The sequence below is a fragment of the Trifolium pratense genome, linkage group LG3 (assembly GCF_020283565.1).
Source record: "Trifolium pratense cultivar HEN17-A07 linkage group LG3, ARS_RC_1.1, whole genome shotgun sequence".
Classification (NCBI taxonomy): Eukaryota; Viridiplantae; Streptophyta; class Magnoliopsida; order Fabales; family Fabaceae; genus Trifolium; species Trifolium pratense.
Window position 1 is genome coordinate 47,656,922 of NC_060061.1, and position 18,684 is coordinate 47,675,605.

At 32.2% G+C, this 18,684-nt stretch overlaps 1 protein-coding gene across 3 annotated transcripts in view; it reads right to left on the bottom strand.

Moving 5' to 3' along the window:
* Positions 1–3,268: 3,268 nt before the first annotated feature.
* The window catches only part of LOC123917261, a 33,086-nt gene continuing 17,670 nt past the window's right edge, over positions 3,269–18,684 (bottom strand). For 2 of the 3 annotated variants that reach the window (XM_045968932.1, XM_045968933.1), the window contains exons 7-12: positions 10,415–11,152; positions 9,467–10,288; positions 5,462–6,202; positions 4,431–5,255; positions 3,910–3,956; positions 3,269–3,626 (exon numbers count right to left, since the gene is read on the bottom strand). In XM_045968932.1, coding sequence (XP_045824888.1) covers positions 3,930–3,956; positions 4,431–5,255; positions 5,462–6,202; positions 9,467–10,288; positions 10,415–11,152 — 3,153 coding nt within the window. In that variant the 3' untranslated portion in view covers positions 3,269–3,626; positions 3,910–3,929. The remainder of the gene's footprint in view (positions 3,627–3,909; positions 3,957–4,430; positions 5,256–5,461; positions 6,203–9,466; positions 10,289–10,414; positions 11,153–18,684) is intronic. The other variant, XM_045968934.1, reaches the window with a different exon arrangement.

Consider the following 18,684-nt stretch of genomic DNA (forward strand, 5'->3'; position numbering starts at 1 on the left):
ATTTATCTACTCTGATCTTTTTTTTCTTATTTTAAGATAATATAATGTGAATTGAAGAAGACAAGCTTCTTAAAAAATTACAAAATTAAAATTTACACTTGAGAAACCAAAAAAATTATTTTAAAAAATGGGAATATTTTCTCGGTGAAGGGTTTCGAGGTTGAACAGTGGATCCTCAACCAAGAGACCTCTCGAGAGATAACAAAAAAAGGACTATTTTTGTTAGTGTGATAAAATAATAAGATTGAATTTGCAATTAAATCTATATTTAATAGATTTAATTTGTATATAACAATACATATTATAATGTATAAAACCTGTTAAAAAATTATAAAGATCATATACCTCGTTCTGCTTGGCACGGGTCTTTATAGTAATTAATAGATATATAGAAAGAAAATGATTTAGTTACTTGAATTTTGATTCACAAAAATGAGTTTTGTATAAATAAGTTTTTGACCTTTTCACTTTTTATATGATTATATATCCGGAAAATAAAAACTTAATTTTGAGCATTTTTAAAAATGGAGTAATTTTGAAGGTGAATTTTAAGGTGAGAGCTCTATTTTGAAAAATGTCAAAATATTATTTTATGGATAGTTGTATTTTTAGCCGATATATTGTAAACATAAAGGAGACTCTGTCGAAATTTCATGATAAAAATATTATTTCCCAGATTTTAGTGCCCCATCATCTCAATTAAGAAACGTGAGGGACAAAAAGTGTAATTTAGCCTAAAATTAATTTCGCTTTATTTTTCTTTCTAACAATCATAGACTAGACATTTAAAAATGGGCAAAAAAAAATGAGAAGAGTTAGGAGCTCTTACCTGTATTACGAATAATGAACGGAACAATTGGTGCTATTTGATCTGCAAACAAAAACAGCAACAACAAAAAATTAGACGAGTTCATCCAAAAAAAAGTAAAAAGTGAAGGGGAACAAAAAAATGCATGCATACCTCGAACTCCAACCTTTGAAATCAACAGAGTGAGTACTGAATTTAAAATATATAAGATTACTTTTTTTTTTTCAGTTTTTTTTTTTTTTCTTTTTCTATATGAAATGGAAGAATGACGGAAACTGAAAACAAGTTAATAAAACAGAGATACCAATAGGTTGAAGACTCAAATATTTAGGTGGTTAATTTTAATTTGAGATGGGTTTCAGAAATTGAGAAGCTGTTTTGTAAGAGAGTTTTGCTGTAGGTGAGAGCAAGATACATATTCTTATTTTTGGTGGTGAGCAAGCAAGATACATATTCTTTTCCTTTTGGTTACGCAAGGTACATATTCTAATTCTACAGGAAAAGACATAGTAAGTAAAATTTAGTAAATTAATTATTTATCATTATTAATAATTTAGAAACCTCAAGAGATACCACTCAACAGCATAAAGATGGTTGTACCTCTCACTTGTAGAAAGAGCGAGGGCTATCGAGCTTTTTACCTATAAAAGTAATTTTAGAGAAGAGTTTCATTCTATCCACAAGATTATCAATTGTCAAAGACTCAACGGTAAAGATAATATCATTCCGGGAGGTCTAAATAAACCATACATGCCACATTAAAACCATACCTAATCGTACCCGATGTCTCACACCCATAAAAAAAGCTCTCAATAACAAGAATTGAGATTTAGTAATCTATTATTGTGATGAACCTACAATCTTAAGAGCATCCATAATTGAACTACTCATTTTTTAGTACTTAAGTGGGTCCTACAAGTACACATCATTCATTTATAATTTTTTTAATAATAGTACATAATAAGTACTCAATCCCTCCAACTCAAAACCTATTTAAAAGTTCTAAATTGGTCCCACTAGTAGCACATCTATCTAATAACTCAACATCATTTTAAATGGGTCCCACAAAAATTATTTAGGTACTATGTCTTATCGTAGAACTAATACCTATTAGGTACAATTTTACTTTTGCTCCAATGAGAATACCTATTAGGTACTAGTACTTAAAAATATAAGTACTACCATTGGAGATGGTCTAAGACATCTATTTATTTTATCGCTTATTTTCTAAATAAAAAAAAAATCCTCTTTTTTTCAAGATCAATATTTTAGCTAGGCACAATTGTGGGAAGAAATGGATACTCAACACAGTCTCTATGAATAGATATTTTTATTAGGATGATTGAACTATGTATTTGGGTTAAGTTTTTGGCACCGTTTCTAAGAACTTTTAATATTGCTATTGATTTCTTTTTGCTACATAATGTTTTCTTATTCCTTTACTTCTTTTTGCGATTTTAGTTTTTTACTTTTCATTTCTTTTATATGGATACAAAAGATTTTAAAACCGTCGAAAAAGATTAAAATTTTATAAAATTTTAAAACCGTCGAAAAAGAATTGAGAGTTGGACTCACTAGAAAAAATTTTGTCTCTTGCGACTGATATGTAGCGGCTGTTTTTTGGAACCATCGCCGCTATCATATTTTCCTGATACTTTGTGACTGTTAAGTCTTAATTCACCCTTACAAAAATGACTTGTAAAATTAAAATTGCATCTACTTTATAAAGCTTTGTTCAGGTCATCTCACATCCAATGTGAAATTTCTTAACATAAAATAATAGAAAATTATTCAAAAATTGTGGCAAGATGTTGTGTTACACACTTAGAACATTAATTAGTGGCTTTGGATACAAAAGATTTTAGAGCCATATTACACACTTCAACTCAAACTATAATAATCGAAAGTAAGTAAAATATTAACCGGTGTCTCCGAAATATTAGTTAAGAAAACAAAAATTAATAAAACTATCTGGATTATGTAGTCAACATTTTTAAAATATAAAAAATGTTAATCTCAATATAAGAACTTGTTTTTTTTTTAACACTAGTTTAATTTGCTGATTAAATTTGCATGTGGAGACTTCATTTTTATGAATAAAACTCATGCTTACAATTTTCTAAATTGGTCATACTTTGCTAAATTGGTCTACATGAATTAACATATGCACAATTATGAAAATCCGGTAATGTTGTAAGCTGAAAGGTTTTTTTCTATTGACAGTAAATAATTTTGAGACTCTAAGTTGTTTACATATTGGATGCACCAAACAAGTGACGGAAATTGTTAAAATATATGAAAATGTTTATGCTATAGTATTATTGGTTCAGTGGAAGGACAGTAAATGTTGACAGTAAATGTTTATTCTACCTTAATTGGAAACTTGGAAATTTTACTATGATTTCTGGTATATGTCTGCAGAATGTTGTAAGCTGAAAAGTTATCTGTTGACATATTGGATGCAACAAACAAGTGCAAACCCCTGCACCCCCAACCAAATATTATTAAAACTAAAATAAAAAAAGTTTGGGGGACTAGACCAAAACCCAAGATAACAATAGTTTAAACCAAATAAGTTGGTCAACTGCCTCATTAAAAACCTTATCAAGAAAAACCCAATGGGATAAAACCTTGATGAAGGTAAAAAGAGTGCAGTTTAAATACAAGAACAAAAGATTATTTAAATCTAAATTCAGGAAAGACCACGCCTATTACAATGATAAACTACAAAGACATCAGAATGAACATGATTCCACCAAGTGAAACTAGAACCACGAAGTCAGAGAGAGGCGATCCTGGCAGCAAATGATTACCTTCCCTGAACACAAAAATGTACATATTCTTAAGAAGATCTAAACAATAATTAAGCCACCTATAGTAATGAGAAGAACAATGGAAATGTTTTTAAAATTCAGATTGATAAGTTAAGAATTAGGTTCCAACCACGAGAACTTCCAACACAAAGACAAATAAACAAAATGTAAAACAAAACTATGCAGTCTAAGAATAAACAAAACACTTCACTATCAAATGATAATTATAATAATTCTCCACGGATAAAAAACAAAATGTTTAAAAGAGAAAATGTTCATGTTGCGTACCTTGCAAATGCTATGATATATCATTCAACATTAGAATGCGAGACTTCCTGTTGACAAAATGGTATTAATTATTAACAAATATATAAGCATAAGGGAGTCAAGGTTCGAACTCCAATCATGACGTCCGACTTAACAATTTATACAGAGACTTGTAGATCATAATTCACTTATTTGATGTCAAACTACTTAACATAATTGCTTGGAAGAAAAAAAAATCATGTATTAAGACATAATATTTTTTGTGACATTAAGGCATGTCAACAAAAAAATCCAAGGATTAAAATCAAAAGAAGGCATAATTGCAGGGACTATTTTTATATTTAAGCCTACTAAAAAATTCCCATAAAATGAACATAGTTGGATAAGGCTAAATGCTTGAATTTACAAAATGCAACCTAATCAGTCAAATTAATATAACATGAGTAAGATCAAAATTGATTTAAAACAATATTTAATTATGTATAATAATAGTCTTAAACTAACCCAAAGCAAATAAATTGGTGGATTAAAGTAAAACATACCTTGTCATCAAACAATTTTTTTACTGTTCCATTGAGGTCGCCTTCCCAATGATTTTCTTCATCAAATTGTACATTTTGAAGAATTGTTGTGTTGGTCACACCAGTTGAAAAATGTTCCATTCGAGGGCATCCTTTGACGACTACAACTTCCAGCAACGGAAACATAATGGGGCATGGACATGAGCAAAATACACTGAGCCTTGGTAAAGAAATTAGTTCTAGTGATTTTAAACTATAAAATTCAATCTTGTTCATCTCATCTTCTTCTTTACTATTGATTATATCCTCAAGCCGGTTACACATTTCAATCTTCATGGTTTCAAGTTTGACTAGACTCTTTGCTGTTGAGGATGTTATCAAATTTGTCAAACCATTGCAGTCAGTTACCTCCAAGTAGGTCAAGTAATTAAAGGTAACAGAAGAAGGCACCAATTTCATAAGACTTGAACAGTGCTGAACATGAATGCTTTCAAGAAAATGCAGAACGGGGTCCATTTGAAGTCCTTCTTTGCATATACATTGAAGCTTGTCCAGGTGCCATAATTCCAACACTTGGAGTCGCGGGATAATTTGAGTTTCATTTTCCGTACTCACGAGTTGTTCACCTTTAAATATCTCCTGGAAGGAACTCCATTCGACTAATATTCTTTTCAAATTAGGGACATTTTTCAAGAACCAATATGGAAAAGTAGCTTCTTCATTGTAGCATTCGCTCACACCAATGAAATTGACTTTGTTGAATTGAACCCCTGAATATTGGCTATGCAATATCATGTCAAAATATTTAAAATTCATATTCAAACTCTCCACCACATTGTTAAGTACCTGTTACAAAACCTAAATTAGAACAAAAGAAATATATTTTCCTTCTCGATTTTTCAAACAATTATTAACACATCAAAACCAATTTATTTGCCTCAACCAATATAAACGACAAGTTGAATAATTTCTCATAAATTTAATAAAATATTAAAACAAATCAATATTTGCACAAGTAAAATTTATATTCATAGCAAGGATGATACTCTCACCTCTTCAATCACAAACAAAGGTTGATACATTGAGATATTGAGCTCATCTTTTATGGCACTTTCTTGGTGTCTCAAAGGTCCTGTCCTAAATAGCTCTACTTTGGGACATCCGAACAAGTTGATTTTTTTCAATGATTTACATCGAAGAGAATGGACACCGGCGAAGAATGCCTTAAGTTTGGCCAAATAGGAAAGTTCGATGGATGTTAAATGAGGAAACACAAATTTAACCATCTTCTTTGTTCCTTCTTTGTTGCCAACAATTTCTTCAATTCCAGATTCACAAACTTTAAGACTTTGAATTTTCTTCATATCTCTAGCTACTGAGAGTGGAAAGAGGCTTTTCAAGCTTGTGCACTTCTCAACAGATACTTCACTTAAATTTTGAAACCTCATAGTGTTATGTTGGTCCTCCTTCCATACATGCTTCAGTTTTGGAAGATTAGATAGTTTTAATTTCTTCAATCGAGTAGAATTCTTCACAAGACTTTCTTTTTCAAATTCATCTTTCATATCAAAAACTGCTTCTAATGAATCACAATCTGTGATATCTAATTCTTCCAAGTTCATTAGCACTTCTAGCAAATTTGGTTGAAAGAGCACCTCAGATAAAAAATCACATTTATGAACCACTAGATACTTCAGACTCCTAAATACATTGTGCTGAGGTCGACCATACCACAATTCTTTCAACGCTGGATATTCAGATAGTTTTAAATGCTTAAAACTACCAAATGCCACCTATGAAAACAATTGTACCAAGTTAGTTCAAACAAAATTAATTGATAAATGATAATGCATCTATTACTAATATATTAAAATCGATTACCACCAAACTTACTAATTTATCCTTATTACTTTTATCCTCAAATTCATTGCCAATTTCACTTTAATTTGATATGTCTAGAATGTTAAATTAGAGGGCGCTGGCTAGCATGGGAGACCTTGATAGGGAGACCTTGATAGGTCTTCCACGGTGGGTGAGTTAGAGAAATTATTTTAAACCGTTAGATATTGAAGCTCCATGAATCTTATCATATGCTGATAACACTGGATTTTTTATTATTTTTTTAAATTCATTTTCACTTTCCAGATTCTCTTTCTCCTCTCAATGTTTTCTCCTTCATGATCTTCTTTCTCCTCTCAATGATTTTAATTAGTTGGATCTTGAAAGCTAATGGAGATGAAAGTTTGAACATTGGGGATGGATGTTAGAAGCTAATGGATGTGAAAGTTTAAGCATTGGTGATGGATCATAAGTTTTTCTCAAATTTATTTTATATGGATATATAGATATGAACATTTGATTATAATTATTTGCTATGAAAATTTGAACTAAAGGGAGATGATAACATGATATTGTGAGGAAGAAAAAGAGATGGGAAGCGAAATTGCAAAAGAGAGAATCATGGAGCTGGCGGTGGTTGTGTAGCTATTATTGGTTTTTATAATTCAAACTGTCTACTTTCTCGCTTAGCGAAAATTCGCTAGCTTAACGAATATTTCATTGTTTGCAAATTTTAAGGTTTTGCAATTTTACAGTTAGTTAGTTGTCGGTTGAGTGTGTTGCACTTGCGTTAGTTAGTTTGTTATGTACAACTATCATTTTGTTTTAGTTAGTTAGAGAGGTTAGGTGTATGTTAGTTACTTGCTTTGCAAGGTACCTCTCATTGCTTTGTACATCTTCACCTATAAATGGTGGTTTTGTGTGTTAATAAAATTGACTCTTTCCTTTAATCAAGTTTTGTATTCTTTTCACAATTCACATTCTCTCAATTTCATTCATTCATTCCTTCATCTAAGTTCATAGTGGTTAAGTGATTAATCCCAACAAAGTGATATCTAAAGCAAGCACGATCTAAGGGATTTTGATTCAAATCTTTCACCAAGAAGAGAATCAAAGGTTGCAGTGATTCAACTATGGTTGGGAAGAACAATTTCCATGCGAATTTGCCCATTCTTGATGGAAAGAATTGGGATACATGGGTCAAACAGATGAAAGTGATATTCAGTGTTCAAGAAGTGGATGAACAAGTGAATAACGTTCTTGATCCATTACGAGCCAATCCAACAGAAGATCAAAGAACAACATTCAGAGATGCAAAGAGGAAAGACAACAAGGCTCTATTTCTCATTCATCAATGTGTTGATGCAAAGGTGTTTTAGAAAATTGCAGATGCTTTAACCTCCAAAGATGCTGGGACATTTTGCAAAAGAGTTATGGTGGAGATGCAAAGGTCAAGAAAGTGAAACCACAAGCCTTGAAAAGACAATATGAACTGTTGCATATGAAGAATGATAAGACAGTTGCAGATTACTTTACAAGGTTGGTAACTCTTACTAATCAAATGATGAATTGTGGAAAGTAATATCGATGAGCAAGAAAAGGTCGAAAAGGTACTCAGAACTTTAACTTTAAAATTTGATCACATTGTGGTGATATAGATATTTACCAAAAGGAAAAGAAATACTCATGAATTCTCCGACACCCCTCTCAAGTTGGTGGATAGATATTTATCATAACACATAAATTAGTTTGCCAACCAATCTCTAGTATCAACCGGAACACTATTGATAAGAGACTACTTAGTACTCCCTCTTATTCTTTTTACAAGGAACACTTTGAGAAAAAAATTTGGTCATTTTTATAAGAAACTTTGACTAATTTTCAAATGTTTTAAATGTTTGATTTCACTTATGCCCTTATTTATTATGAAAGAAAATATTAAAAATAAATAAATTAATTGAATTAAGATTAATTAAATAAGAGTATTCAAGAAATAATTTTAAATTTATAAAAGTATTAAATAAAAATAACTATTTTCAATGTCTTTTCTTGATCTTTGCAACTAACATTATCAAATCCTTCTATTTTTTAGTCCAAGGACAAAATCCACACTGAGATATTCCCAAGGTGGCTTAGGAACTTGCAATGGCGTGTATAATCCCATATTTCGAATCTTGGCACAATCCAAGTGGCAAATCATGCATATTAGAACATGCATGTTAACGTCTTTATCTAGGTTTGGCTAATTCTCCTCCATCCCATTTTATAAGAGTCAGTTCGACTAAATAACATTATTCATTTATCTTGTTTTGACCATATTTTTTTGATAATATTTAAATATTAGTATATAAGATATTGTTTGATTTGTTTTGATGATTATTTTTCAAATATCAAATTTTTATAATTTTTACTAATAAAGAATTAAAAATATTAGTGATCTTGTTTGATTTTTACAAATTTTTCCAAATATTATGATTTGACATACGTGCAGCAGCCAAAGTAGTTCTTATATTTTGGGAAGGAGAGAATATAATTTTTCATTGGCAAAGGCTACAATTTTGTGTCATCCAAAGTGAACTGATAATCCAAATGGCATCATCACGCATTCATCTGTTTGGCTTCAATATGATTTGATGGTACCCGGTATTATTTTCCCAAGCCTTGATCTCGCTTCTTCCTTCACCCAATTTTAGTTTTTATTTTATCTTGTTTTAAGAGCCTCTTTATTAAAGACATGTTGTGGGGAATTGAATCCATTATAAACATTTACATATCATAAAATTATTTATTTTATTTGTTGCGTAAATGTTAATTTTATTTATTAATTATCTCTTAACTTTTTATTTATCGGTTCAATTTCAACGTTGTGAAATACTACTCTGTCCCAAAATATAAGGGAAAATTGGTCAAAGAAAGTTGATATATTTGGTTAAAAATTTGGACTAGATACATCAACTTTAGTTGACCAATTTTCCCTTATATTTTGGGATGGAGGGAGTATGACTCTTTTTTTAATGTTAGCTACACGTATAAATGACTACTTTTGATATTGTTAATAATATTTATATATCATGAGAAAGATCACAATTGCTTTTAAGCACGATTTAATTATATAGTAATATTGTAGACTGCAATTTTCCACCTTCAAAATGATCATGATCTAGATAGTCTTAAACTAACCCAAAGAAAATAAAGTGGTGGATTAAAGTAAAACATACCTTGTCATCAAACAATTTCTTTACTGTTCCATTGAGGTCGCCTTCCCAGTGGTTTTCTTCATCAAATTGTACATTTTCAAGAATTGTTGTGTTGGTCACACCAAATGAAAAATGTTCCATTCGAGGGCATCCTTTGACGACTACAACTTCCAGCAACGGAAACATAACGGGGCACGTGCATGAGCAAAAGAGACAGAGTTTTGGTAAAGCAACAAGTTCTAGATATTGTAAACTGGAAAATTCAATCTTATTCATCTCATCTTCTTCTTTTCGGTTGACCACATCCTCAAGACAATTACACATTTTAATCTTCATGGTTTCAAGTTTGACAAGACTCTTTGCTGTTGAGTATGTTATCAAATTTATCAAACCATTGCAGTTTGTTACCTCCAAGTAGGTCAAGTAATTAAAGGTAACAGAAGAAGGCACCAATTTCATAAGACTGGAACAGTGCCGAACATAAATGGTTTCAAGAAAATATAGAATGGGGTCCATTTGAAGTCCTTCTTTGCATATACATTGAAGCTTGTCCAGGTGCCATAATTCCAACTCTTTGAGTCGCGGGATAATTTGAGTTTCCATTTCCGTAATTATGGCTTGTTCGCCTTGAAATATCTCCCTGAAGGAACTCCATTGTACTAGCATTCTTTCTAAATTAGGAACATTTTTCAAGAACCAATGTGGAAAAGTAGCTCCTTCATTGTAGAATTCACCCACACCAATGTGTGTGAGTTTGTTGAATTGAACCTCTGAATATTGGCTATGCAATATCATGTCAAAATATTTCATATTCATGAACAACCTCTCCACAGTGTTAAATACCTGTTGCCAAACCTAAATTAGAACTAAAGAAATCTATAATTTGAAACAATTCATTGGAAAACATTCTATCTTATGCTAAGTAAAATCTATATTCATAGCAAGAATGATATTTTATGCTATCCTCACCTCTTCAATCACGAACAAAGGTTGATATGTTGTGATATTGAGCTCATCATTTCTGGCACTCACTTGCTGACTCAAAGGCTCTGCCTTAAATAGCTCAATTTCTGGACATCTGAACAAGTTGATCGTTTTCAATGATTTACATTGAAGAGAATGGACTCCGCCAAAGAATGTCTTTAGTTTGGCCAAATGGTGAAGTCTAATGGATGTTAAATTAGGAAACACAAATTCAACTATCTCATCCACTCCTTCCTCCCTGCCAACAATTTCTTCAATCCCACATGAAGTCACTTCAAGTGTTTGAATTTGGTTCATATCTCTAGCTACTGAGAGCGGAAAGAGGCTTTTCAAACTTGGGCACTCCTCAACAGACACTTCAATTAAATTTTGAAACCCCATAGTGCTATGTTGGTCCTCCTTCCATACATGCTTCAGTTTTGGAAGATTAGATAGTGTTAATTTCTTCAATTGAGTAGAATTCTTCACAAGAATTTCTTTTTCAAATTCACCACCTTTCATATCAAAAACTGCTTCTAATGAATCACAATATGTGATATCTAATTCTTCCAAGTTCATTAGCACTTCTAGCAAATTTGGTTGAAAGAGCACATCAGATAAAAAATCACATTTATGAACCACTAGATACTTCAGACTCCTAAATACATTGTGCTGAGGTTGACCATACCACAATCCTTTCAACTCTGGATATCGAGACAGTTTTAATTGCTTAAAACCACCAAACTGTGAAAACAAAAGTAATTGATAAATTATAATGCATTTACTAATACATTTCACAATTTCACAATTTTATACTTTACCTAAGTTGGTAAATTCAGTTGGTAAATTTTGTACTCAACAATTTATTCATAAATTCTTTGATTTATATAAAAAAAAGTGTGTATGGTACATATTCTGCTACAACAAAATGATTCTAATGGAGACCTTGTCATCATCATCATCATCCTCAAATAAAAGTGATGTATTTAGGGTTTTGGATTGACTTATTTGATCTAAAAAACAGTCATAGCTTATTATTCATAAACTATTCGCCGTTCATCTTGTTTGGAGAACTCGATGAAATAATAGCTATTGAGTCCACTTCGATATCACACATATTTGAGTCAAAAGTTCCTACTTATACAAAAATAATTTAAATATATTTTATATTTTGCTATAAAAATAGCTTATAAACAAGCACTTATCATGATAAGCAGTATTTGTTATGGAGTTTTGAAAGAGCCGATTTGTTTTATCTACACAGAGCTATGAAGCCTGGATACGACACGATACCGATACGATATGATACTGATACGCCGATACGGGAATTTTTTTAAAATTCTCGATACGATACTGCTGTGCCCGTGATACATTATTTAAAATTTAAATTTAAAATTAAATATATAAATGCACAATATATAAACATAATTAAAATCAATAATATTAATAATAATAATTTTTTAAAAAAAAGCAAAAAAAACTATTATTATTATTATTTTTATAGAGAAAAACCAATACCTCATTGTATAAGGAGTACAAAACAAGCCAATAAACTTGCATTAGAACAAAACAGTTTGAGGGATAACATACAAGGGCTCCTCACTAAAGACACATAATAGCTAAAAATAACAATAACACCAATATAGGAATGAGAAAATAAAAATATACACATTTTCTCTTCTCCTTCCAATTTATTTATTTATTTGTTATTCACTCTTCTTTTTAAACTTGAAAAGAAAAGAAAAAAAATAATAATAAAAAACTACTGCATACGTATCGCGTACGTGTCAGACTAAAATCAAGCCGTATGGGCACATATCAGACCAAAATCAAGCCTTATCGGCACGTATCGGACCAAAATCAAGTCATATCGGACACGTATCGGATATTATTTTTTTATTTAAAAGTAATGATTTGACCGATATTTCTCCAATACGCGTATCAGGACATATCAGAGGCGTATCGGTATCGGGTGCGTATCGGACACGATTCTTCATCATTTTTGAAGTATCGGAACTTCACAGACACATAGTCATTGCCAATTTCACTTTAATTTGATATCTCTTTAATGTTTAATTAGAGGGCGTTGGCTAGCATGGGAGACCTTGATAGGTCGACCACGGTGGGTGAGTTAGAGAAATTGTTTTAAACAGTTAGATATTGAAGTTCCATGAATCTTATCATATGATGATAACACTGGATTTTTTTTTAATTCATTTTTACTTTCTAGATTCTCTTTCTCCTTCACGATCTTCTTTCTCATCAAACAAAACAACCCAGATCTGACATCCTGAATTATTCTATTGTTTATATTGGTTGTGTTCTTTCTTTTAATATTTCACTATTTAATTGTTGAAAGATTTTTTTATTTTTTGGGATTTTAATGAGTTGGATCTTGAAAGCTATTGGATGTTATAAAGCTAATGGATGTGAAAGTTTAAGCATTGGCCATGGATCATAAGTTTTTCTCAGATTTTTTTGGTAGATTTCTCAAATTTATTTTATATGGATATATAGATATGAACATTTGATTATAATTATTTTCTATAAAAATCTGAACTAAAGGGAGATGATAATATGATATTGTGAGGAGGAAGAAGAAGAGATGGAAAGTGAAATTGCAAAAGAGAGAAACATGGAGCTGGTGGTGATTGTGTAGCTACGTCCTTCATTATAATAAAGTATAGTTGGCACACAGCATAACATGGCAATCTAACGGTTTAAAATAATTTCACTCACTTGGGATGCTAGCCATAGCCGAATTGAGTGTAGTAGAATGATGATTATTTCTATGTGTCAATTTGCAATATACTTTTAAAATCTCAAATAGTTAATTTTTTCACATGGAAAAGAAATACTCATGGATTCTCCAACACCCCCCTCAAGTTGGTGTATAGATATTTATCATGCACAACTTGCTTATCAAAAGCTCAAATGTGGGTCTTGCCAAGCATTTTCTCAAGATATACACAATTTGCTTACCAGTACTAGTCACAAAAGGTAGACATATGATTTCGACATCTATTTTCTCTTTACAAAATGCTAGTCAATCTCAATATTTTTTATTCTTTAATGTTGAACTAGGTTATGAGTTATGCTAATGGTAGCTTTACTATTAGAATATAATTTCAACTGGAGCTTATTTTCATCTTGAGTTCTTCTACGACTTTGTGGATCCATAATCCTTCACAAATACCTTGAGTTGTAGCTCTAAACTCGGATTTTGCACTACTTCTTGCTACAACTCATTGTTTCTTTCTCCTTCATGTTAGAGATTACCCCAAACATAGGTACAATGATCTTCGGTCTGTGACTGAACCTACTCAATCAACATCAGTTAAGATAGAAAGATTGCTTTCATTAGTATTTTAAAATATTAGGCCATTTGCTGGATTTGCCTTCAAAAGTATCCTATAAACTGCCTCAAGATGTTCCTTAAAAGGAAAATGCATAAACTAACCTACTACGTACTAATTGCAAAGCGATGTCATATCCGGTGTGTGACACATAAATAAGTATCAACGGGAACACTATTGATAAGAGACTACTTTGTTGGAACAAAATTGGTTCTAAAGCCCTAAGTAAAATTATAAGTTTTGATGATAACAATAAGTATTAAAATGCGCAATTGGTAGTACTGACATTTAATCCAAGTATGCAGGATCTTATAAGCAAATTCTGATATTCCTAAGTTCTTGTGTAAAGAAACAAGTTCTGAAGGGATTCAGAAGCAAAGATGAACAAGAGGCTCTTGTCCATCAGAAGACTCTGAAACAAGAAGCTATTAGAGGCAAGCTTAGGTTAGAAGCATCTGACCATCAGAGGCAAGAAGCCATCAGAAACTGATCAGCGTATAGTAAGTTGATAAATAGCAATCATGCCAGAAATACTCAGAGAACGTTGGGAGTAAGCCAAAAGAATCTTACTCTATTTTGGCATGAGGAATCTTAAAAGGACAATCAAGTTTATCAACCTTATTCCAAGTTTGGAGGAGCGTGGAAGTCAAACTGTGAAAGTTTCCCTGTTTGGTATAAACATCTTTCAAAGACACAAAGTATGGTAAACTCATTACCACTTTGGTATGACAGGTCACTTTCATCGCTCAGTCCAATTCAGCCGGCTACAATGTCTTTGCACAACGGTCACCTATGCATGGAGCGTGTTATTCAACTATAAAAACAACACTCCATTGTGAAGATCATTGACGAATACGTTACCTATCCTTTGCACACTCATTTCGATACTACAAGCACTTAAGCTTTGAACCTTTGAATTTCATTCACATCAAAAATACTTTGAAGTCTGTATCAACTTATTGTATTTTAGCTCTAAGGTTTTATTGGTGTTTTGTATTATCACAACAATCTTTATTTATACTTCAGATTGAGAAGTCTCTTGTTGTGTGCTTGAGCATTGTGTAGAAGTCTCTTGCTATGTGCTTGAGCAATTGTAATCTTGTGTGATTATAGTGGAAATCTCTCGGAAGTACAAAGAGACTGGACTACTCTCGTTTTGTGAGAGGAACTAATATAAAATTGCTTGTGTTCGTCTTCTCTCCTCTGATCTCTTTATATTTGTGTTTATTTTGTGTTGTTCGCTGCTATTAAGCTTAAACTTGAAAAAGTTTTAGTTTGTCTTAAAACACAATTCAACTTCCCTTCTTGTGTTTTCACACCTTCATACTTAGTATCATCTTGTAACATCATTAATCTTCTAACATATGATAAGTAATTGTTCAATTTTCATTGGTAGGACAACTTCTTGGTTGGATTCAAAGCACATAGTCTTAACTTCTACAACTTCTTTGAATTGCGCTTTAGTGATTAACGACTCTAATGGGCTACGATACCTTCTTGATTTTATCAAGTTCACTTGATTTCTATTCTGTCTTTGATGAAGGAGTAGGTTTTTGCATAACAGTCTTGATGGGCGCGACGATCGTATTGGCATGGTCTCCAAAGAGAAGGTGACATGCATCCATGGGAACAACATCACACCAAACTTGATCTCGAAACTTCCGACCAACGAAAAAGGTCACAAGACTACGATTTGTAACTTTTACTTCACTTCCTTCGTTGAGACATTACAACTTGTACATATGAGGATGACTTTCTGTAGACAACTTCAACTTCTCCATTATGTAGTTCACATTTTCACAACTACCACAGTCAATAATCACTAATAACATCACAAACCTTTCCAACAAAATGTTGTTTCTTAACTAATGTGGTTCTTTGCTTAACGCATGTAGGCTTCGTCTAATCACCAATGACCAACCATGATCGACAATAATGAGTTCTTCATCATAAACTGGTACTAGTCTTCTCTTTCAAGATCATCTCGAGGTTCTTTAGAGCCTCATAAGCTTCTCTTTAGAGTTTCATAAGCTTCTCCTTTGCCAACCTTGGTTTTGTTTTGAGTGGAGGGTTTAGGTAAATGATTATTTGAGGAACTAGGTTGTTTGATTGATGGTTTACGCAAGTAAGGAGAATTTTCAATAGAGGAAAAGTAGTATGACATTTTTTATAATTGTTTCTCAACTCGTATTGCGAGGCGGATAATATAATCAACTGACAAATATTGTTTGAGTTGGACAGAATGGGCAATTTCAATGTTCAATCCTCCAAGGTTACGAGCTATTGTTTATTCCTTGTTTTCATGAATATCACACTTCATCATCAACTTTTCAAACTCTCTAGTGTATTCTTCCTCCGATAAATTCTTTTGGCGAAGATTTTGTAGTTAAATTAAGTTATCTTAGTAGTAACTGGGCATACAAAAACATACTTGTTAGTTCTCGCTGCATTTTTTCTCAAGCCTTGATCTTGCATCTTCCTTCACGTTCACGCTTCATTTTAAAATTCTCTCACCATATGGAGGCATGCTACTTTAGTTTGACAGCAACGATCTTTACCTTGTTCTCTTCAGGTGACGTGGCACGTGACGCCTATCGTCTTCATTCTTTGCACGTCTTGTAGACTTTTGTGGTCTTTATTAGCACGTCTTGTACTGAGAAAATCATTTATCTGTTTTTATATATAGGGGGTTGCTAATTTACTCCCACCTAAAAACATGTGGGAGTAAGTAAGTTAGCAACCCTACTCCTACTATATATTTACTTAAAACCCAATTCCATTAACACAAACCAACTTGAGATACAAGAAGAAAACATGAGCCATTTGCCTTGACCCAAAACCAAGAAGAAAGGGAATTAGGTTGGCACTTGAAAAAGGGGATTCAAGGACATCACTTAAAAAAAAAAAGAACACGCAGCAAAGCGGATCAGGTACAACAAGAAGAAAAAGGGAATCACGCATCACAAGAGGAAGCACATCACGTACAGTACAACAACAACAAGAGCATCACTCACGCACGGCAGTAGCAACAAGCAGGATCATCATGTTATCCGGTTTTGTTTTATTTTGGCTTAATTAATAAAATGGTCCCTTAAAGATATTTTTGGTTTCAGATTGGTCCCTTAAATAAAAAAATGTCCAAATAGGTCCCTTAAAGAAAAAAAAGTCCGAATAGGTTCCTTAAAGACATCTCCGTTAATCAGTTTGGTCCCTAAAAAGAGGTCTAAATAGGACCAAACTGATTAACGGATATGTCTTTAAGGGACCTATTCGGATCTTTTTTTCTTTAAGGGACCTATTTAGACCTTTTTTTCTTTAAGGGACCAATATGAAACCAAAAATGTCTTTTAGGGACCATTTTATTAATTAAACCTTTTATTTTCTATGTTGTTTATTGTCACCGTTATCTCTAGCTAAATTCTCATGATTGGTCCTTGGAGATTCTGATTATTATTTCTCTTGAATTATGTGATTATCATATGTTATCATCAATAAATTATGAAGTTAGTTTTTTCAATTATTCCTTACGCATAATGTTTTACATGACTTGATCAATTGTGTGATGATTCAAATTATTTGTTTTACTATGACGATAGGAATGAATGATCGATCTATGAATGATTGATCAATTAACTTTCACTTAAGACATTTTGGATTGTTAATTGAGAGATTAAAAGATTAAAGGTTGTAAACCTCAATTGATCATAGATTACCTAAGACATTAGGAATCGATGATCAAGGGAGAAGATTGTGTTATGTACCAAGACATTGGGCATAATCATTTGAGATTTAATCTAATTATGAAACTAAATTGAGTAAATTTGTAATCATACATGAAATTACCAAGAGAATTAGTAATTAGATGAACCAAAAGGATCAATAGTTGTTCTTTCATTCAATTTGAATCTCAAGTTATTTCTAAGTTTATGATAAAAATCCAAACCAAGTTAAACTCCCCCTTTGCATTTTAATTATTAATCCTAAATTAATTTAATTGTTTTGTCGAGATTGAAACAATCCCTGTGGATACGAACTTTGATTTTATTACTTGACGACTATTTAGCACACTTGCTAAATTTCCATCACAACAGCATCATCATTATCGTTACAAGCCTGACGATAACAACAGTAACATCCATAGCATCCTATCAAAAAAAAAAAAATCATCCATAGCAGAACCATTCCTCCACCATCTCTAACAAACCACCACAACCCATAACCAAAAGAGAGGGAACAATCAATAGTACAGAACAAGAAGAAGCGGAATAAGGAGATGGAAAACGATCCACTGCGCCACAGGCACGATGCCAATCAGGTTCTTTCTTCAATTTTGCTTCGTTTATTTTGCATATTCTGGTTGCTCTGTGACACTCCAGTCTTCAATTTACGTCTAAATCTTTAAATTTAAATATTTCAATTTGGGGATGTACGGGTTCAATTTTTGTGTGGTTTTTTAGAGGATTTCAACACCGAATTCAAATTCAGGAGTTTATTAAGCGTATGAATAGTGTTCGGTTTGGGTTTCGTGCCGGAATCCGTCCGGCAAAGAAAGCACAGAGAGGTGCGACTGAGAGAGACCCGCGATGGCGATTATATTTTCTTGACCAATCGTTAGTTGGTTCAGTGGGAGGACCGCGATTCGATCCCATTGAGAGAGGGCTGGAACTGCTCGATGCCAGAAGTGACCTCCAACCAGATTAAATTGATGGTGAAAAACACAAAAAATAAATTCTATTTCTTGTTTTTTTCCTCTTGCATTTATATTATACAAATATGTTATTCAAACACAAATATCAAACAAATATACAACATTTATATATATATTTTTTTTAATATTTTTTGCATGTTTCGAATTGCGTGCTGTGAGGAAAGAAGGAGAATGTGTCGTATTTTTGTCTACAAATTTATGTTGATATATCA